This window comes from Endocarpon pusillum (genome assembly GCF_000464535.1).
Source record: "Endocarpon pusillum Z07020 unplaced genomic scaffold scaffold1611, whole genome shotgun sequence".
Lineage (NCBI taxonomy): Eukaryota > Fungi > Ascomycota > Eurotiomycetes > Verrucariales > Verrucariaceae > Endocarpon > Endocarpon pusillum.
Window position 1 is genome coordinate 32282 of NW_006916042.1, and position 21259 is coordinate 53540.

General features: G+C 50.2%; 10 protein-coding genes across 10 annotated transcripts; 6 read left to right on the forward strand and 4 right to left on the reverse strand.

Moving 5' to 3' along the window:
- Nucleotides 1–437: 437 nt before the first annotated feature.
- EPUS_05506 (uncharacterized protein) lies at nt 438–2267 on the reverse strand (the record flags this gene model as incomplete). Its single annotated transcript, XM_007802312.1, has 2 exons — nt 438–2108; nt 2154–2267. 2 exons carry the CDS (start codon nt 2265–2267, stop codon nt 438–440), a joined length of 1785 nt encoding a protein of 594 aa, XP_007800503.1.
- Nucleotides 2268–2582: 315 nt separating this feature from the next.
- EPUS_05507 (uncharacterized protein) lies at nt 2583–4305 on the forward strand (the record flags this gene model as incomplete). The annotated part of the gene is made up of 2 exons (XM_007802313.1): nt 2583–2604; nt 2660–4305. 2 exons carry the CDS (start codon nt 2583–2585, stop codon nt 4303–4305), a joined length of 1668 nt encoding a protein of 555 aa, XP_007800504.1.
- Nucleotides 4306–5058: 753 nt separating this feature from the next.
- Nucleotides 5059–8230, reverse strand: EPUS_05508 (uncharacterized protein; the record flags this gene model as incomplete). The annotated part of the gene is made up of 3 exons (XM_007802314.1): nt 5059–7578; nt 7660–8032; nt 8100–8230. 3 exons carry the CDS (start codon nt 8228–8230, stop codon nt 5059–5061), a joined length of 3024 nt encoding a protein of 1007 aa, XP_007800505.1.
- Nucleotides 8231–9340: 1110 nt separating this feature from the next.
- On the forward strand, nt 9341–10915 carry EPUS_05509 (uncharacterized protein; the record flags this gene model as incomplete). The annotated part of the gene is made up of 1 exon (XM_007802315.1): nt 9341–10915. One exon carries the CDS (start codon nt 9341–9343, stop codon nt 10913–10915), a length of 1575 nt encoding a protein of 524 aa, XP_007800506.1.
- A 655-nt stretch (nt 10916–11570) lies between these two features.
- On the forward strand, nt 11571–12286 carry EPUS_05510 (Mitochondrial inner membrane protease atp23; the record flags this gene model as incomplete). Its single annotated transcript, XM_007802316.1, has 2 exons — nt 11571–11951; nt 12059–12286. 2 exons carry the CDS (start codon nt 11571–11573, stop codon nt 12284–12286), a joined length of 609 nt encoding a protein of 202 aa, XP_007800507.1.
- Nucleotides 12287–12565: 279 nt separating this feature from the next.
- Nucleotides 12566–13390, reverse strand: EPUS_05511 (uncharacterized protein; the record flags this gene model as incomplete). Its single annotated transcript, XM_007802317.1, has 3 exons — nt 12566–12631; nt 12685–13200; nt 13250–13390. 3 exons carry the CDS (start codon nt 13388–13390, stop codon nt 12566–12568), a joined length of 723 nt encoding a protein of 240 aa, XP_007800508.1.
- Nucleotides 13391–14993: 1603 nt separating this feature from the next.
- EPUS_05512 (uncharacterized protein) lies at nt 14994–16693 on the forward strand (the record flags this gene model as incomplete). The annotated part of the gene is made up of 2 exons (XM_007802318.1): nt 14994–15253; nt 15310–16693. The coding sequence occupies 2 exons, from the start codon at nt 14994–14996 to the stop codon at nt 16691–16693; spliced, it is 1644 nt and encodes a 547-aa protein (XP_007800509.1).
- Nucleotides 16694–17409: 716 nt separating this feature from the next.
- On the forward strand, nt 17410–18141 carry EPUS_05513 (uncharacterized protein; the record flags this gene model as incomplete). Its single annotated transcript, XM_007802319.1, has 1 exon — nt 17410–18141. One exon carries the CDS (start codon nt 17410–17412, stop codon nt 18139–18141), a length of 732 nt encoding a protein of 243 aa, XP_007800510.1.
- Nucleotides 18142–18824: 683 nt separating this feature from the next.
- EPUS_05514 (uncharacterized protein) lies at nt 18825–19895 on the forward strand (the record flags this gene model as incomplete). Its single annotated transcript, XM_007802320.1, has 1 exon — nt 18825–19895. The coding sequence occupies one exon, from the start codon at nt 18825–18827 to the stop codon at nt 19893–19895; it is 1071 nt and encodes a 356-aa protein (XP_007800511.1).
- A 681-nt stretch (nt 19896–20576) lies between these two features.
- On the reverse strand, nt 20577–21223 carry EPUS_05515 (ATP synthase subunit d; the record flags this gene model as incomplete). The annotated part of the gene is made up of 2 exons (XM_007802321.1): nt 20577–21152; nt 21212–21223. The coding sequence occupies 2 exons, from the start codon at nt 21221–21223 to the stop codon at nt 20577–20579; spliced, it is 588 nt and encodes a 195-aa protein (XP_007800512.1).
- Between the last annotated feature and the right edge of the window lie 36 nt (nt 21224–21259).

Below are 21259 nucleotides of genomic sequence, written 5' to 3' on the forward strand. Positions count from 1 at the left end.
TGGATTTTGGATTTTGAATTCGGGGAGCGAAAGGAGTAAATAAGAGCACGGCAGGAGGGAGGACGCGTATGTAATTGCAGAACTGCGCTGCTGGTGAGTAGGATGGCATTGCGATGGTCGTTTAAATGGCGGTGCTATAACTCATTGCGGGATGTCCGTGAAGCTAGAGTAGCCATGTTTGGCCCCTGCTGTACTTGATCCAGATCTGAACATATTCCTCACATCACTCCTCAGTGGGAGAATAAAGGACACGGAAGGAGATCTTGCCCTCTCAGATATTTCGGGTATGATCGGGTCCAGCTGCGTTCAAAGAATCTTTCACACACCCCCAAACCTGTTTATGTGACATGTCCCGCTCAACACTACACTCCCACACCTTTCCAGCAGGCTACCATCCCATAACACCATCTTCCACGACATTCCTAGAAAATAATCAATCACCGCCCAACCTCCCTCCTCACTCTCCCCTCCGCCGTCGCAGCCCGCTCCTCCGGCCACCCCTCCACCGCATCTCTCACCTCATCCAAAAATGTCTGACTATTATGCACCGTCGTCCCGCCCAACACCACTCGGACACCGGGACTGCTGGCGTTGACCTGCGCCACCATCTTGGCCTCCTCGTACGTCGTTCCGCCTACCATGAAGATGATGATATCTTGAGGTTTGTCGCGTGTGTGGCCTCCGCCTTCGAGAAAAGGGTATTGGAGCTCTTTTAGACGGCCTTTGATGAGGTTCTGGAGGGTTGTTTCTAACCGTGGAGAGTGTTGCGTGTACACGTTCTCGACGCCCTTGAGGGGCTTGAAGCGGTCGCGGGTCATCATAGAGGAGAAAAACGACGAGGACTCGAAGAGATCTGTAAAGCCGCCTGCGACGGGGGCGGGTTGCAGGGAGTGGTGGTAGGCGAGGAGTTTGGGGATAGTGCTGATGAGGTGGCTGGGGACGTTTCCTGCTGCGGTCAGCAAGTCTAGAAGGATGGGGAGGGCGTTTGTGGGTGATTTGGAGTAGCGGATCGCGTAGAGGGCGACGAGGCGGAGTTTGTTCTCGGCAGGGATCTTGGGGGAGGGGATTAATCTTTGCAGGTTCCGAAGGTCGGTGGTGTGGTTGTCGCTGCAGACGAGAGATTGTTCAAGTTCCGAGACGTCGAGGAGGCTTTCGGCGTCGACACGGCGGCTGAGTTCGCCAACCAAGGCGACGTGTTTGGAGACGTTGCCGGAGAGTTTACGGAATTCTGGGTAGTCTTCTACGAAACGTTTCATATCGGCGATGCTGTCGATTTGCATGCTGGATTTGGTGCGCGACTGGAATTGTTCTACGTATTCTTTGATGTTGCCGCCCAAGTCGCCGAAGTTTTGGTACATGTTCTTTTTGAAGAAGGGGTCTTGGTCTTGAGAGAGGGCGATCTCTTTTAGCTCCGGGCGAATATTCTCGACATAGGAAAGGTCGACCCGACCGTTGAATATGCCGAGAAGTTCGTGGACCATTGCTTGATAGGTCCACTGAGTGAGAAGGGGGGTAACGGGGTCGTCGCGCCGGTCGAGGATGAGCAGGATTGGAGGTGTATCGGTTTTACGGAAGTCGAATAGTTGCTCTTCTTGTGTCAGTTGATATCGGACTTCAGTAGCGAGCTTTTTGGCCATTAGACTGTTCTTCTCGTAGCGGATGAAAGGCTTCTTCTTGAGCGATAGCAGTAAGGCAATGATTCCTTCTGTACTTCGTTGTAGCGCATCGCTGTTCCAAAGGTCTGCACTGTGACTCCATATCCTCTGCTTCGGATATGCTAGGCTCAAAGACATCAGGTCTGGATTGATCACGATATAGTCTGCAAAGTACTCCTGCACCGCCTTGACGACCTCATGATCGTCCGCCTCAGCCAGACGTTCCAATGACGATTTGCGGATAATGTTGCTGAAGTAGATGTTGTATTCTCCGTATTTGGGTGCTCTCAGCTCGTCGATCAAGAATTGTACTGAGTCTGGCGAAGGTCGAACGAAGCATAGGCACCTCAAATGTCGCATCTTCTCCCTCGCATGGTTGTCGAGCCTGTCAATGAGAAACACCTCATGCTTGAGCAGGGCTGATTGAGTTATGGCGGTAGAGAGTATCGATACCTAGTGAGCATCAGTCCACGTCCGCCACAACGCAAGAGCTCTTACAGTCTCGCTATCGAGTAGCAATATCTTCATTTTCGCTGTAGATGTGCCTGTGGGACTGTCTCCCACGGACACCATCTTCGATACATAGCCCGAGATGGCAGAGGCGACATCCATCTTGAGTTCTCTTCATGTCACCGGAAGTGGAGTTTATCGGGGTCGATGCTGAGGTGTGGGCAGTTTCGCCCTATGCTATCCTGTGATCTGTAAGAATTGCTTTGTGTTGACAGGGACATCTGCATTGTGAGGATGCAGGATGCAAGATGCAGGATGCAGGGTCCCGTCCTGAAGCGGATCAGATGCCACGGACCAAAAAGCGTACTACGTAGGTCTACAGTGACTTCCCCACGAATTTGTTCTATTTTACGACAGAATTGTCTTGCTGTTCGATCTGGCCAGGTGTAGGTATATGGGACATCCTGGGCCAAAAGGATGCTGCCCTACATCAATGCGCGTAAGTACATCTTCCCTCTGCCAGGTAGCCAGGTAGTCCCAATTGACATGGGCAGCGTTTGATCCGGTCGCAAGGGCGACAGGTGCATCGGTCGACGAAATCAAGCTGATTGCATCCTTTCTCCTCTCATACCCGCTCGCGGCCGTACTGAAACGACTTCCAGACACGAAGCCATGGCAAAAGAACGTCTTTATCATTGCCGTCTCATTGTTCTACCTAGTGGGCCTATTCGGCCTCTGGGACGGGATGAGAACGATCCTATACAGCGCCGGAGGAACTTATGCAATTGCCTACTATATTGACGGTAGCTTTATGCCATGGATTGGCTTTGCGTTTCTGATGGGTCACATGTCAATCAACCATCTCGAGCGGCAGTTCACCAATAACCCTTCCAGAGTGGACATCACCGGAGCACAGATGGTAATGCTCATGAAGCTGAGCGCGTTCTGCTGGAACGTACATGATGGTCGATTGAAGCAAGAGAGTCTTACAGAGCATCAGCGAGATCGAGCTGTTATCGAAATGCCAAATCTCCTTGACTACGCAGGCTATGTCCTCTTCTTTCCCTCCCTTTTCGCTGGACCTGCGTTCGACTTCAATGATTTCAAGAAGTGGCTGGAGACGTCAATGTTCGATCTACCGCCAGATGTAGACCCTGCAAAGGCGCCACCAACCCGCAAGAAACGCAGGATACCAAGAAGTGGAAAGCCCGCGGCATGGAAGGCAGTAGTTGGGTTAGCCTGGATATTTCTATTCATCAAGTTCTCTTCATGGTACACAGTCCCTTTCGTCCTGGCCGATGACTACATGCAATATTCCTTCATCCGTCGAGTCTGGTATATTTACATGCTGGCATTCACAGCTCGCCTGAAGTACTACGGCGTCTGGTCTCTCACCGAAGGTGCTTGTATCCTTTCTGGTATGGGGTACAATGGGATCGACCCGAAGACTGGCAAGGCCAAATGGAACCGACTTGAAAATGTCAATCCCTATCACCTGGAGACAGCCCAAAATTCGCGTGCATACCTCGACAGTTGGAACAAGAACACCAATGCCTGGCTCCGCAACTACGTCTACCTCCGAGTCACCCCAAAAGGCAAAAAACCCGGCTTCCGAGCCAGCCTCGCCACCTTTGCCACCAGTGCCTTCTGGCACGGCTTCTACCCAGGCTACTACCTCACCTTCATCTTAGCTGCCTTCATCCAGACCGTAGCCAAGAACTCCCGCCGCTACGTGCGCCCCTTCTTCCTAAGCCCAGACGGCAAAACCTCCACCCAAAATAAAAAATATTACGACTTCCTCTCCTTTCTAGCCACCCAACTCGCCTTCTGCTTCACCGTCGCACCCTTCGTCATCTTGGGTTTCTCCGACTCCATCAAACTCTGGTCCAGAGTATATTTCTACTGCATCATCGGCGTGGCGGCGACGATGGGGTTCTTTGCTTCCCCAGCAAAGCAGTATCTCATCAAGCAGATCAACAAGCGCAATCATCCACGGGTGCAGAGGACGGCTAGTCAAGAGACGTTAGGTCAGCCGACGTTGGGATTGCCCAGTGATCCAGGGAGGGATATTGATGAGGCGTTGAAGGAGATTAGGACCGAGGTTGAGACGAGGAGGAGAAGAGGAAGTAGGGTTAGTATGCCGACGGGCCAGGAATTGAAGGCGGCGGTGGAGGATAAGCTGGGGAGGAAACTGGGTTGAGATGTACCTTAGGTGTGGATATAGATGTGCAAGGGGAAATTCATCGAATATGGCGGTCCTCTGGAGCGCTGGTTGAAGGACGCGCTGAGGTTGAAGAACCGTGATGGCTTCAAGATGTACTCCCAAAATAGCATTACTGGGATCCGTCAAGTGCGACAACAGCCTCATGAGCTGTTTAGCGATGGCTTACATGTCCGCTGTATGACCACAGGCATGTACAATTCAGCTTACATAGATATCAGACGCTAGGTCCGAATCACCATCAACGAGCATAGAAATTTCATCTAAACACCACCGAACAGGAAATAATAGCACAAGTAGAGCGGAGCAATAGACTTCTTTCTGCGTCTTTCTTTCTGTAACCTACTCGGACATACACATATCGTACAATCGCAAACAACGCCCCTGATATTACAGCTCGCCTCGCTTGTGTGACTTCCGGAAATGTGCCCCCTTGATTGGCATTTCGCTTCGCGCTATCTCCTGGATTAGAAGACGACTTTGAAAGGCCTATTTCTATCCGGCTAGCTAACGGTCATGAACCTCCTCTTCCTCTGCCAGTCAGACTCCAATTCCAAGTTGGGCTATTCTTTCGTTTTGGAAGCGCTATTTTGTTCTGCCAGATGCTAGCCCTGTGGCAGATTGATCCCCTTGACTTGCTCCTTTGGGTCTTGTCCTGCCTTGTTCAGGGGCGGGCGGGCTGAGTGACCCTGGAATGCTGGGTCATGTAGCTTTGCGTCGATTCGAGACTCCTCATTTTCTGAACACAACATTCACAAGCTTACTTCCATCTGGCTTGTTTACCACAATGAACCTCTTCCTCTTGTCCCATTGGTTTTTCTCCCTAAGCCAGTACCTGCCTTCAGTAGAGTTCACTATCAGTTGCGCTAAATCTTTTTGCATCATCTGGACGTCAGCTTCCTTTCTGTTCTTGCTTATTCCTTGTTTGTCTCCTTTGTGGAAGAATTGAGGCGGAATGTCCATGCTAAATCTCAGTTTTCCGTCGACCTGCACCGCGCAGTTGACAGACTTCCATTGCGACTGGAGTAGAGTCTGCGCTTCTGGTGTGAGAGGAGAGGATGGGAAAGGAGTTTGAAAAATGAACTTATTGCTGCCAGGCCAGTGATGATCACACCAGACTGAGATTTTCGGGTCCTGTTGTAGAGTTGCCCAACACTCTTCTGAGAAGGTTGGAGCAATGGGGGCGAGCATGCGAAGCAAGGCAGATGTTGCCCACAAAAGGAGAGATTGATCGATGACGACATCTGATACTTCCAGCAGCTTGTTCGTGAGCTTGATGAGGTCTGAGATGATGGTGTTGAGGGCATAGACGTTATGTTCCAGGGTGTGGTTTACGGAGCTGACAGTGCTGGCAACCAAAAGTAAGATGTCAAGGTCTCGGGGCGAAAAATTTTTCAAGTCATGATCGGGCGCGTTGAGTATCTCGACTGTAAGAGGCGCTTTCTCGCAACGAACCCAAAGATCGCCAAAATCTGTCTTTTCACATCCATTACTGCTCGAACCTTTGTAACACATATCGACGACTTTTGCTACCCGGGCGAACCATCGCTGAATGCCAACGATTTTCTCCTCGTCCCATTCGAGGATCTCGCTCACGGGAGCAGAGAAGAGAATATGTGCTCGGGTAGCATCCGCACCCCACTTGGCAATGCAAACGGAGGGATCAACGCCATTGTGCTTACTTTTTGACATCTTTTCAAATGTGATGGCAGGCCTGAGGCCTGAACGTTTGATCATGGGATTTGCAGTTTCAGCGCCGTCAACCTCGGAAGGATGCAGAAAGCGGCCTGTTGCAGGTTCTGAGAAAGTTTTGCCGTGAACCATGCCTTGACTTATAAGTCTCGTAAACGGTTCTACAGGAAAATTTTCACGTTTCTGGTACTGGGGAAGTAAACCTTCGCTGGAAAGGAATTTGTAGATGAAGCGCGCATAGAGTAAATGTAAGATCGCGTGCTCAACACCACCAATGTAAGTGTCCACCGGAAGCCATGCTTCAGCAGCCTCTTTCGAGAATGGCTGCTTGGCATTCTGAGGGTCTGGAAACCTCATGAAATACCAGGAAGAGTCCACAAACGTGTCCATTGTATCCGTATCGCGCTTCGCTGGCTGACGACAAGTGGGACATGTGGTGTTGACCCAGGATTCGATCTGCTCGAGCGGGTTACCCTTCTTGCCCTTGACAGAATCGTCAAGTTTGGGAAGCTCAACAGGTAGTTGGTCCTCAGGAACAGGTACAGCACCGCAGCTTTGACAATGCACAACCGGGATGGGTGTGCCCCAGTATCGTTGTCGACTGATCAGCCAATCTCTGAGACGCCAGCTATCTGCTGTAGATGCAAGCTGGCCGCGACTTTGTAGGTCTGCAATGATCTGCTTGCCGCCCTTATCAGACTTCATGCCGGCATATGGCCCGCATCTTTCATTCAGCACGCCAGGATGTACCAATGCTTCTGGAAGCTCACTGCCAGATGTTACCGTGCGTATTGAAACTGGGTCGTGCGTAGCATCAACAACGACATAAACTATATTTGATGGGTTTTGTTGCCGCCAGAAGGATAGATCCCTTGAATCATGGCCAGGAACGCCCATGACGGCACCTTCTCCATATCCACTCAACACATATGGTGCCACATAGACGGGTAACTTTTCGACCTGAACGCCATCAGGCGCGACTATATCTATGGGGTTTATGGCTTGGACGCCTGGCAGTAAGAAGCCTTCCTTTGAATTGGGGGGTAAGGTGGCAGCACGGCTAAGGAAGTCTCGGAGCTTTGGAAGTCGGTGCGCAAGATCTTGGACAATGGGATGGCGAATGGACAGAGCAAGATATTGAACTCCGAACAAAGTGTCGGGTCGTGTGGTGAATACTGTGACCTGGACCCATGGCGATCCCTCTATACAGACGCCAAACTTGATCTTTGCTCCCGAAGACTTGCCAAGCCAGTTTCGCTGTTGTGTCAAAACCCGCTCTGGCCATTGATCGTGCTTATCTAGCGCATCAAGGTCGCGAAGAAGGGAATCCTGAAATGCAGTAATTCGAAAGAACCACTGTTTGAGCTGAATCTTCTCAACTACAGCTCCAGACCGCCATGATTTTCCATCAGAGTCAACTTGTTCATTGGCAAGGACCGTTTTGTCAATCGGGTCCCAGTTGACTGTTGCTTCAGCCTGGTAAGCCAGGCCACAGTTGTGCAACATCAAGAAAAGCTTCTGGGTGTGTTTATAGAAGGAAGGTGAACATGTCATGAATTCCTACGCACCACATCAGTTCTACGTACATAGGCAATCAGATGTCCACCCGCAAGGCGGGCTACTCATCAAGCTTTAACATACCGTACGCCAATCGAAACAAACTCCCATGCCGGTCAATTGCTCTTTCATATTTGAGATGTTCTGAGTCGTCCACACTCCAGGATCAGCTCCACGCTCAATAGCTGCATTCTCTGCTGGAAGACCGAAGGCATCCCAACCCATCGGATGCAAAACATTATATCCTTTCATGCGCTTATAGCGGGCTAGCACATCGGAGATTGTGTAGACCCGGACGTGTCCCATATGTAACGATCCTGAGGGATACGGGAACATGGACAAGATGTATGATCTCTTCTTCTCTTGTCTGGAGACCGGCTTTTCGCCGTCTGTCTGCCCATCCTTCCATACTGCTTGCGATTTGTCGATATTTTGGTTGGTTGATGTAGACGCAGATCTATGTAGAACAAATCGTGGGTCAGGAAGAACAAGTTGAAAGTGTAAGTTGAACCCTTGCCGCCCACGACATGCGGCAGGCACAGTCGAGAGACGCATCACAGCACGCATACATCGCGCTCTCTGGGCGGACGTTCAGCTTCTTGCCCGTGTATGCCTTGGATACCCAATTCGGGGCAGTACTTATTACTACGTACATCGCTTGAGACCAAAAGGTTAATTCTACCTGCCAAGCTCCGGCTAAGCTGAAATGGATCAAAATTCTTAACTTCACTTCGTCTCAAAGTAGTCGTACACCATAGGAATTAATGATTTTTCGAGCACAGGTATTGTGGACTTACCTCTAGATCGTATGCTCCGTTCTCCACACAGAAAGCGTCCTGAGATCAAGAGAATTTATGATCAAGTCCGGTGGACCAGGAGGCAGCGCGTGCCCTGCCTCGGCCACTGAGTCGGAGTCTTTGTCTCTGTCTCACTAATATCTCCGACGAACATTCAAGACTTCTCCCCAGCGCAGACAGAAAGTACGATGATCTCTGGGGAACCGGAAACGTTCACGCAGCATTGACCATACATGCTCTAGACCTGGCAGATATTCAGACCTCTACGGGGCCTTTACCATGCGCATATTCGTCTTGTACAGCAAGTCAAACCTCTCTGATTATCCGGAAGACTCTAGATGCTTCCCTTATTCGTCATGAGTAGCCGAACAGGATATACAAAAAAGTTCGTAAGAAATCAGAAAACCGAGCTCTCTCCTATGAAGATCTTGGAGCACGAATATGCCACAACATGAAGCGCTGCCATGTCGTCTGGACTTGTCTTAGGACACGAGATGCTGTTCATGTCTGGCGTCGCGAGACAAACCTATTCCAGTCGTGAACTCTCAATCAAGTAAAGCTTCTTCTTAATTTGCCTAGTACTTCGGCGCACTGTCCTTTCCACAATGGATTGCCTCCATTGTCTTTGACGACTCTTCTACTTAGATTCACTATCGCTTATTGTTTATTGTTAGCAGTTTTCCAGTCTATTGACACTTCTCTATTGACGCTTCCCATTTAGATTTCTTCATACACAGTCCTTCATTGACGTCTCCTTATTGACCCCTCCTGCTCAATTACTTGACATCAGTCCTTCGGTTACTGGTTCTTCGACTCTTCATTCTCTCTAAGACCTTTTGCTTAACAGCCAATATCTTGTGCTTCTCACAACAGAACTTACACTTGAGCACTCCATAGCTCTCCCCTCTTACGTTGTTGTGGCTATTCGACTTCTTCATTGACATTCAGCTCCTCCGCAGCCCACTGTCATGGACTATCCTCGAGCACATCTCCTGGGCCTTCCTACTGAAATTCGTCTAACAATCTGGCGCCTCATCCACAACGATATCCTTGCTAGCGTTGACATATATTGGCATGAAGCACCCGTGACCTCTTGGGCTGGTCTTGCTGCCACTTGCCGCGTCATCTACGATGAAGTTTCCGAATTTTGGCCCAGAACCATGGTTCCGTACCACAAAAACCATAGCTCTGCTCGTGCTTACAACACACTCACTAATCTCGCTGGAGGGCTCACGAACTCCTTGTTCAAGGATTTTCGCCGTTTATCTATTCAGCTTCCAATCCAACAGAACAATAAGCCTGAGCAGTTTTTCCGTCAGATCGCAGCCGGATTAACGCAATTGGCGCCTGTGCTCCAGGATCTGCGGATCTTCTTTGTTGGCGAAGATGGACTAGGCATCAACACGAACCTCATGGGCTGTGGCCTCAGAGTGTACAACAACCCTCTGGAATCGTCGAAGTGGAACCTTCGCAAGGAGGGTTCATGTTACGTTGAGAGAAATATTCTATTTCGAGCAGTCAGAAACCTCTACTTTCTCCGGAACTTGGTTGTGTCCAATACCAACTATCCTCTACTCCAATCTTTGATTGGCCACAAACCCGATCTAAAGACCCTACTTCTGGTGACTGACTCACGCTCAGAACTTTACAAGCATTCCGGGGGCCCACTAATAAGATGGCAACCTCCAAATGCACTTCATGCATTGGAGATCAGTACTAATGCAGTTCTTGGTGCGACCGGTATGGTGCTGAAGGTCATGGACAGTCTCCAGGATTTGACTCTCTTAATTCCATCAGCCGAATGGCAGCAACATGACTGGAAGTGGCTGGATCACGCCAGTCTCATCTTTCAAAACATCAGCTTGCGTGGGGCAAATATGCGTCGATTCCGCCTATGCATCGAACAGCCTCTTCGAGAAGCGACGGCGGGAGCCCTGTTAGGTGCTATCAAATTGTACCTTCCAGACACTAACCTGCAGATTCTCGAGATTCACATGACATTACAGTCGCAATATTTTGGGTATGAGCTGATCGAAGCCCTGCCCAAGACGCTGAGACGCCTCTACATTTCACAAGAGCTGGCTTCAGCTAAAGATGTTCTGAGAGGTGTTCGCGATCGATACTTTGGTCAGAAAAGTAGAGGTGGTCATCTGCAAGCAGGAAATCTTGGATTGGTGGGATTTGAATACTGGGAGCGCGAAAGTACGAAGCTGGCCCTACTGCGTATGAACGGCGCACTCCTCGATCGTGAACGCAATGCTCATCTTCTTGATGATCCCGAGGACTCTACTTATCGGTTTGGTGGTGAAACTCCCGGCAAGTTACTTGACATGCCACTCGAGATGGGGGAGGATGCCATGAGCGTGGAAGAAGTACCTGCAGGGGCGCTGATGTACTACGAAGATGAGACGGTACAGCATATTACGCAGATGGAGATGGCATTTCATGCAGAAGAGGTCGCCAAGCCCGAGGATCAGATGCCTTTCCTTGTGATTCCCGACAATGTCGAGGTTGGGGAGAATGATCACTGGATGACGGGTTGAGGGAGAACCATGAGTTCAACAGCTCTGGACAGGTTGTTGTGTGAAATCTGGGTCGATGGGTGGGCTTGTGGAGCTTGACTATGAGCATTTTCCTTATAGATTGGGTGGTTTTGTTACAGCAGTTAATTTCTGGTTTCGTGCTCGAAGCACTGTTTTACTTTTCTCGGGCATATCTGGGTTCTCACGAAATGTCGGCCAGTCCTGATGCGCATGTAGCCGCTTCTTATTTTCCAAAACCACTTCATGTTCTCGAGCAAACAGAGTTCCATCACAGAGGAACGATTTATGTCCAATGGTTCCCGCTTATGAGAAAGTAAAGGCGTACTATGTAGGTCTAAAGATGGCAATGTTACTCCAATCCCACCCAGTAGAATCCTTGCAGGCGGCACACTTTCCATCTCGAGAAAAAGCTTTCATTGAACGAGTACCTTACCAGTCGAGTAGTAAAATTATATCAATATTTTTCCCAGACAGACAGATCCAGGCGGTCCATTTTAACTATTGTTCCAGGTCATCTGATCATGTCTGCTCCTGACACATCAACTGCCACCACCTCACCCAGCCCCGAAACCGCCCCGGCGGCACGGCCGACTTCCTCCAAGGGACCTCGCTCGTCACCCGCTTCAAAAACTTCTACCGCATGGCCACGGGCAGCATGTCCCCGCAGGGCCAACTCGCCTACTGGCACGACGCCGATCTCCGCTACGAAGCACTCGACTGCCGCCGCTGCGAATCGCAGCGCGACTACCTGCTGCAATACTCGCCCATCATCCGCTACCTATCTACCAACATTGCCCAGCTGGGCGGGACCCTCGATGGTACTAACATCAGGTGCAGGAGGTGCGAGCCCCATGAGCGGATGGAGGGCGGGTTTGATCCCAGATACGGGATCAAGCTCTGTGCGAATGTGCTCGAGGGGAGGAAGAAGGTGGAGGATACGCTGGCGCATGAGATGGTGCATGCGTGGGATCATTTGAAGTGGAAGGTTAATTGGGAGGCGGACGGCGGGGATTTGAGAGGCGTGGCTTGTACGGAGGTGAGTTAATCAAAATACCCTGGGTGGTCAGAACTACGAGCTGGGAAGAATTATATGGGAGGGGCTGGGTTGCACGCGGATGCTGACCTGCTACTGTGGTGCGCTAGATACGAGCAAGTTCTCTCAGCGGCGAATGCAGATGGACGAACGAGTTCTTCGGCAACAAGATCCTGAAATTTACAAACCAACATCAGAATTGTGTACGGCGGAGGGCGGTACAGTCGGTGAAGAGTCGACCGCAGTGTAAGAGTGATCTGGATGCCGTCAAGGCGGTCAATGAGGTGTGGGATAGCTGTTTTCGGGATACAAGACCTTTTGACGAGATCTACCGGTAACGTCAATGTGTTGAGTTATTATTGCATCTCTGCTCTATTCGGTTGCATGGCGTTGGATGGGCATATACGGGAGAACGGGAATACCCAAAGAAAGCGTGATTCCAGTGCAGGGACTCGAAAGTTTAGATTCGATTTTGTTTAAGCCATTTCCCTGCCATTCGAAACATCCCCAGCTCTGACGCCCTCTCTGTATGCAAAATAAGACAACATTGTGTCTCATGACTCCAGTGTGTATAATACAAATATAGCAATGGCTCGAAATGCTACGTTTCTATACGTTCAATCCTTCCATCTGTTTAGGAATTTTTGCATAGCACCATCCGTTGGTTGTGCCGCTGCAGCTACCTGTAGAGGGTCAGTTAATGAATCATTCCAGTTGAACACGAGTATTTGCTTACAGTATTTTCGGCACTCTCCACGCTGAATGTAAGGCTTTGGGTGACCGTGGTTTTCTGAGTAGGGATCGCCATCTTCGTAGCCGCAAACTGAACAGCACTGGTTGGATATATTGGCTTTGGATTCTTGCCAGCTGTGATCTTGGTTGGGGGATTCTTCGGCATCGGCGCAAACCTCATCGCGCCAGTCTGCATGGTGTATGTAATCCCATAGTCGCCATCAACTCCCGGGGCATTTCCACCACCTTGCTGATTCGATTGGATGTTGTTTTCTGTTGGAGGACCGTCCGTGCCGTCCACGGTCGCGAGGCCGGCGGTCACCGTCTCAGGGAATGTACCGGTCATGCCGGAGATGGAAAATCGGGGAGAATAGTTGACCACAGAGCCACCTGGAGCGGTGGATATCATCTTGATGAAATACGCATTCTCGACACTCTCGCCCAGGCCAACCTCTACCGTTGACGAGGCTGTGTTGCCGGTGGAGAATTGGCCTGTTGGCACCAAGGTTTTGACTGGGATCTGCAGGTGATCAGAACATGGCCAGAGAAACAAAATGGTGACTCCATACATAGGTACCGGCCTCGTTGCCGCCTGCACATAAGAAAAGCTGATACGAGAGAAGGGTGTCAAGTGCTGGAGTCTCGCCAGAATCTTCCCATTCAATTGTTAAAGAGCCTCCTCCTTTCATCGTGCCGCCTGCTTCTGGCATTGTGAATCTAACGTCTGCAAAGACATAGGGGGCGAGGATGGCTAGAAGCCAGAGACATCGGAGAATCATGGTAAGGAGTGTGGTGTGTTCTCAAAAGAGCGACTTGAAGACGAAACGATATAATGAGATGTAAACCGGATCGGAGGTTCCTGGTTAATTGTCGTGGTTGTTGTTTTTGTGGACTGTGGCTGCACCGCAGAGGAGCACTAACGGGCAAAACCATTGCTACGGCCATCTATAGCAACCATGAATGAAGTCGTACTCCAATTATTGCTGCGACGTCACTGACAAGAAATTCGCTTGCACAAGCAGAGAGTTGTGAGAATGGCATGGTCTGAGCCAGACAGCATACTTTCAAGGCTGCTGTCAGGCAATCCTTTGGCAATTCTGGTCGCCTGTGTGGTTTCGTTCTCTCTTCCACTTCTCTTGCATATTTTTCTTTACCGCGCCTCAAACCGAACCACTGCTACTCCGACATTTTTATTGCTTGGGCCTAGTGGAGCTGGGAAGACATCGTTGCTTACATTGGTAAGGCAAAAACGTCTTCGCGGAAACCACCATTCAGTAATAGAATAAAACTTGCAGCTACAAAAACGATCCACATCAATTGAGAACCCCGAATCATCAGCTACTCGAACATCGCAGAGATCTCAAAAGGCAGATCTCGTGTTGCCCCCTACCGTTCCCCTCGCTTCAAACAAATACCGATCCACGAATGATATCTCCCTACAGGAAGCTGCCAAAAACCCGACAAAGTACCAATTGATTGATACTCCCGGTCATGGCAAGCTACGAGCCGAGCAAGCACTATCATACCTGGGAGAGCCATCATTGCTAGGCATCATCTATGTCGTGGACGCGGCATCGCTAGGGAGCGATGATGGAGCTTCGTTAAAGGACACAGCTGCATATCTGCACGATGTGCTACTTCTGCTACAGCGAAGGAGGACTGGCAAAGGAGGCAGTAAAGCAAAAGCAGAAATTTCGGTATTAGTAGCAGCGAACAAGCAGGATCTCTTTACCGCTCTCCCACCTGGCGCCGTAAGGCAAAGATTGGAGGTCGAGCTCGAGAGAGTGAGACAGTCGAAGAGCAAAGGACTAACAGATGTAGGGAATGAGAGGGGAGAAGATGACGAGAATGATGTGCTGGGTGGAGAACGAGAAGACAGATTCACATTCAAGATGTTCGAAGACGAATATAGCATCAGAGTCGAGGTGGCAGGAGGAGCTGCCCGAGGGGAAGAGGCCGGGAAAGGTGTTGAGAGATGGGAGTATTGGATAGGTGGGTGTCTATAGAACACTGATACCAATTGCATGCATCAACCGAGATGTGCGGATTGCGTTTCTTACGCGGCATATTGCATGCTTAAGCTCAGGTCCAAATGGGCGCTAGTTAGTAGTCGATCTCCAGCTGACCTCTTGGCCATACTACGTAATGATAGTGGCGTATCTTCGGTTATCAGCGGTCCAGCTTCTTGTGTGGTCTTCAAGTCAGTATTCCTACGCACACATACTTGATCCATGCTCTGATTTCACCAGCGTTCATTCAGCGAGCATATTCGAGCTAGATCTCTGAGACAACCAGCTGAGCAGATTATTCGCAATGGGCTCTACCACCCGCTGTCCTGTTGCCCAAGGGGTGCTCGGCTCTATTACAGAGCAGATCGGTCATACACCAATGGTACGATTGAATAAGCTACCACAAAGTCTGGATATCGAAGCTACGATATATGCGAAGCTCGAATTTTTCAATGCGGGTGGAAGTTTGAAAGATCGGATCGCCTTGCGTATGATCGAGGAGGCAGAGAAAAAAGGAAGGATAAAGCCAGGGGATACTTTGATAGAACCTACCAGCGGCAACACGTATATCACTCATTCTACTGCTTTGGCAAGACCGAGCTGACTTCTAAATACCGCAGTGGTATCGGTCTTGCACTAGTAGGTGCAGTCAAAGGCTATAAGACCATCATTACACTCCCCGAGAAGATGTCCACAGAAAAGGTCGCCGTCCTCCGCGCCCTCAACGCAACCATAATACGTACACCTACTCAAGCCGCATTCGACAGCCCTGAGTCACATATTGGCGTCGCCAAACGTTTACAGAAAGAGCTTCCTAACGCCCATATCCTTGACCAATATGGCAATCCGGACAATCCACTGGCACATGAATATGGTACCGCAGAAGAAATATGGGAACAGACAAATGGGAGAATTACAGCCATTATCGCGGGTGCTGGGACTGGTGGTACAATTACAGGCTTAGCAAAGGGTCTACATAAACATAATCCTGGAGTGAAGGTTATCGCCGCAGATCCGCAGGGCAGCATTCTTGCGCTACCCGAGAGTCTGAACACCGAGTATGCGAACGAGCCGTACAAGGTTGAAGGGATTGGATATGACTTCATTCCAGATGTGCTCAACCAGAACGTTGTGGATAAATGGTACAAGACCAATGATCGAGAATCGTTTGCCTATGCACGACGCTTGATTGCCGAAGAAGGTCTTTTGGTTGGCGGAAGCAGCGGCAGTGCCATTGCAGCGATGGTCAAAGCTGTCAAAGAGTTTGGCTTCGGCAAAGGAGATGTGGTGGTCGTGATTTTGCCCGATAGTATCCGAAGCTATCTCAGCAAATTTGTGGACGATGATTGGCTTGCTGCAAACAGCCTCCTCCCGCCAACGCCCCCCGCGACATCGCCCCCTTCGCCGGACTTGAAGGCTACTGGTCGACGATATTCGGACGATACATTTCGTGGCAGTAAGGTACGCGCTCTTAGGCTGAAACCTGTTACTACGGCTACTGCAGACTCGAGCTGTGCCAGTGCCATAGAAACGATGCGGGAAAAAGGCTTTGACCAACTACCTGTGCTAGCACCGACTGGTAGCCGCCTAGTTGGCCTTGTAACATTGGGAAACCTGTTGAGCAGAATCAGTCATGGCAGAGCATCCGCTCAAAGTCCAGTCAGCGATGTCATGTTTGACTTTTCGAAGATCAACGAGATGGTGACGGATTTGAGGGATATCGATTCAATATCTCCTAAGGGAGATGGCTGGGCAAACGGCTATGTTAAAGGCGGAGACGAAACGCCGCGGCCGCAGCAGCTGAGGAAGAAATTTGTCGAGATTACAATGGATACGCCTTTGAGTGTTCTGAACCGCTTTTTTGAACTGCAAAGCGCTGCTATCGTGACGGAGAGAGATCTTGGCGAGAGTACTACGAGCGGGAAGGGAGTCATGAGACCTGTCGCTGTGGTTACGAAAGTTGACTTGCTAACATGGTTATTAAGCCAGGGCAAGATAAAGTGAGCACTTTGTGGTAGTACGGGGAGGTTCTTTCATTGATAACATAGCGTTCGGAATACGGTGATGGTTCCTTTCAGACCAGGCTTTACTCCGCCATTCGTTTCGAGGCGGTAGGCAGGGATAAGCATGCCTTCGGCTTCTTCATACATCAGAGCAGCCTAGCGCACAGCCTTGTCACATCAGGTCCAATATCAACTCGAAGGGTTTTGTTTGTTACAAGGCGGCTCGCACGGCTCTCCAGGTAGGGAGTGCAGCTATACTACTAAGACAACGGGACAAAACCTTGCCAGTGAGGTGCATTAGGCTGGACATGGCTTTAGAAGGAGAAAAAAAGTCAAGGAAAGTCAACTCCGACCAGCTGCGATATGTCATCTAGATCTTACGTATTTGTGAAAAGACCTTTTCACATGCGATCTTAAATGTAGGTGTCATCTTGACTAAGAGGATCGGAGGCGGCGAGGCCAAGAAGTGAAGAGGTTAAGTCCGTGCCAGTTCAGCCTTGCGGTGTCGATCAGTTGATCCACACGGGCGAACTCAAGCCTTGTGACTCGCTGACCCGAGAAGACCGGAAGGCTAGAGGCGAGCACTATAATAAGAGCATAGCCCCAGCTCTCTATCAGCCTCCGTCATTTTTCTATTACTACCGCAAATTCTTTACGCTTCTCAGCTCTCTGTCCTAACTACCTGTTACACCTCAACCTAATCATCGACAGCACAACATGGCAGCTGCAGATTATTATCATCAAATACCAGTTGGCAGCGGACACCAGCCGAATCCTGTACCTATATCGAGGCCACAATACCTATCACCTCAACCAACAAATATATATCCTCAAACACCTCCGACTTCGAATTCAGTGCCACAACAGCCTCAGGCGCCACCACCCTATCAGTTGGTAGAGATGCCCGCAGAGAAGCCATACCCACCAACAGAGCAGCAGTACCAAAGGAATTCCTTCTCGCATCCTGAGAGACCACCTATCTCGCCGTGGAATACCTCATACAATCAACCCATGCCACCTGGTCACGAACGAGATTACTACCAGAAATACTCACCAGCACCACAACCGTACTCGCAGCAACCACCACAACCATTGTATCAAATTCCGCCTCCACACCTTCGCCCTTATCATGCCAACGCTTCATCACCCAACCTGGCACAAGGCTATCATTCGGATCCAGAACCGCATAGGCGACGGCGCACACGGAAAAAGAGTGCGTCACGATCTACAACTGCCGATGGGTTTCTGGGAGCCGCCGGTGGCGGCCTCATAGGTGACATGATCTTTCCTGGTCTGGGAACGCTTGGAGGTGCTGTCGCCGGATACTTCGGTGGAAAGGACTACGGCAAGCACAGAAAGCGGAGAGAAAGCTTGCATCGGGAGACACAGACACAGTGGGAAGCTAGGCATGGGAAAAGAGGGCATAGCGGAGAAAGGAGACACTCATGAGCTATTTCGTCATGGGCTTACTTGGCGATCATGGAGACATGACACTTTATGACACTTTATGACACTTTATGACACTTTATGACACTTTATGACTTGTAAGATATATATAGGTTGAGCGCATGATCGCTTTATCACACAAAGATGGCAGGCCATCTACATTATCCATACCTACGGAATACTTTTACTAGTAGTGATTGCTTCAGTCTTCTGCCAAGTATCCTGTGACACGGCATCAGCCACTGCAAACGGATGATACAGACTCCGAGTCCGAGTCGTGCACAGCTCACCAAGACGCCAAGGCTGTTGATGCCAAGCTTGTCAAGGCACTAGATGGCATGGTGATCTTTGCATGCTGTCTGATTTGTGAAGCTTTTGGTTTCTCATGTGGAGGGCATGTTCCCACACCAACCAAGTTTTGAAGCCTGATGGGTCCCCCTACCCGCATGGTGGAGTTGAAAGGTCGAGGCAAGAGGAAGAGAAAAGAGCCTCGAGCAGCGAAGATATTAAAATCTGGTGAACCAAGACCACGAGGCCGACCAATGATGACTGCTTCCGATCTCAAGAATAAGAAACATAAGAGAGCCTCTCCCAAAAGCGCTCTTCCAGTGAACAAACAATCATGGCTCGAGAGGCTTCCAGTGGAATTGCTAGAGCAGATCTTCCTCCACTCACTGGAAACCAATATGGCTCTTGCTTCCCCATTTCTATGCAGGGTACTTTCCAAAGAGTCAATTTACCGAGTCATGATCTTGTTTGCCTTTTTTGAAGATGATGAGCAGCATCCTGTAGAAGAGAAGCATTTTGCACCAGCCGCTTATAGAGTTCTAGGCGCGGAGGAGAGGTTACGTTTACAGAAGGGGGTTCTGAATTCTCGATGGTGTACCCTCGCTCGAGTCGGGCACTGCCTACCTACTCTTACACGTCTGCTTATCGTGCAGGAATGGCACAGGCATAGAGAAAGGGAGTGTAAACAGCAAGAAGACCTGGTCTCTCAGGATGGGCACGATCAGCAACGACCGCGTGTACCGATGTGTCCTCCTCTAGACGACGAATCCGCCGGCAGTAGATTCGCCAACATTGATGATAGTGTCCGCGTGATTTACCAGTTCCAGGTTAATGCATTCCCCGCCAAAGGTCACCTCTACAGCAATATCTCATATGTAGACTATCTACCTAATCGACTCGTCAACCCGGTCTCCTGGCACAACAGCACCGAACCCAACAGCGACAATGCTCAACCCCTCGCGTTCCTTAGACTTCTTTACAGCGTGCTTGGCAGCAACTTCCTGGTTGATGCCTTCTCTCTGTATTGCGGTATCGAACCGGCTATTCGAGAACGCAATCACGACGCAGGGTGTTCGGTTGATGTCCCCTCTCTGTGTCGCGGTATCGAAACTGCTGTTCGAGAACGCAATCACGACGCCCTCGACCTCCTGCTGGAGATCTGCTACTCATTCAACGACAATAACACAGATGACCAAGGTGCTAGGGCCCTTGACCAGCTCCCTGTCGGGATAATACATCGAGCTACCAGGCAGGGTGACGACAGCGAGTGGATCCTACATTTGCTATTCAGATACAGTGAACTCGACGGAACCATAACAGTACCGAAGGATGACAAAGTGCTTACCAAATGGGCGCTTGAGCAGTCAAAGGCTGGAAGTCAGTTTGCGATGTGGTTGTTGGAGGTGCTTGGGGCTGAGGGCGCTGATATGCACGCTTTGTGGGTTGTGAAGCCTGGGATATCCTACTAGCAGGCAGGGTACCAACTCTTGCAACATAGATCTCGCTTTTCCAAGACATCACGTGCATGCTTTCAGTCAGTTGGAATGTGCACGGATACTACACTTGAAAACTCCACTTTGAGACTACATACAGACCAGCCACTTCAGAACTGGAATAACGCTGCCATGGGTACAACAGACGTGCGTACGTCTTGCTCTGAAAGGAAGCTGGCTAGCTAGCGAGAAGCGGAATGTTTAGAAACCTGAGATAGAGCGTCTGAATAGATGACTAGGGGGAGCATTCTCCTTGGGGCCTTTACATACATGTGCTACCATGTCAATTTCCGGCTCGCTTGACTTCTAGAGTGAAGGGAATTGCACAAGGACTCCATGGTGGTGGTGGTGGTGGTGGTGGTGGTGGTGTCGTGCAATGTTATGGCAACTTGAGCAGGAAGCGGGCTTGTCTGCTTGGTTGTATGCTCAATATTCTGTTTGTAGTTATGAAGACCACAGAGGTTTAGTGTGGAGGGCGTGCGTAGACGTGGAGGACAAGACCAACGCCTTGTGAAGAAGAGGAGAGAGAGGAGGTTGTTGATCTCAATTCCACGTTCCTGGTCTTTTTGATATAATGCTAGCGGGCTATGAACATGGTGTATTCGAGTAGTTGAAGGTATGTTCTGTCTACAGAACAGAGTGATTCGGGTATTTGTCCTATCGCATAGTAAGCATCCATCCACCAGCCAGCCAGCCAGCATCGGAGATCGATGTCAAAGAATCAAGAAAGAATCGAAAAGTAAAACTCACATAATAACCCGGCGGCATCCACCTCCCCTTCTTCACCAATCTAGCCACATACTCATCAATCTGCGGCGCGGCCGCGGCAACCTCATCCACCGTCGTCTCCTCCCACGGCCTCGCGCCCTCGATATCGCCCAACGCCTTCTCCAGACTCCTCAGCTCCACCTCGACCTTCTCCTTGGTCTCCTCCGCATTCCGCATCGCCACCTTCTCGAACTGCTCGATCGCCGCCAGCTGCTTGTTGACGTCGTACGTGACGGGCTTGAAGGATCTGAAGTGGCCCTCGATCTCGTCGATGACGGATTGGTTCTTCAGGACGGAGCGGTAGTGCGCGAAGTCGACGGTCTGGGGCGCTTCGGACAGGGCTTGCACCTTGCGGCGGGCATCGTCGTTGCGCTTCTTGAAGGCCGCGAGCGAGCTGGCCGTGCTGCCGCGGAGGCCCAGTTGCGTTCCTAACTTGCTCCAGTCGAGCTTTGTGCCTGCTCGTGACTGCGAGTTTTGTTAGCTGCACAGGTTCAATTGTCAATTATAACGGAGCTTCAGCATACTGCTGCGGCCATGATGGCGGTATTTAGAGTTTTTGGGAAGAGTGGAGG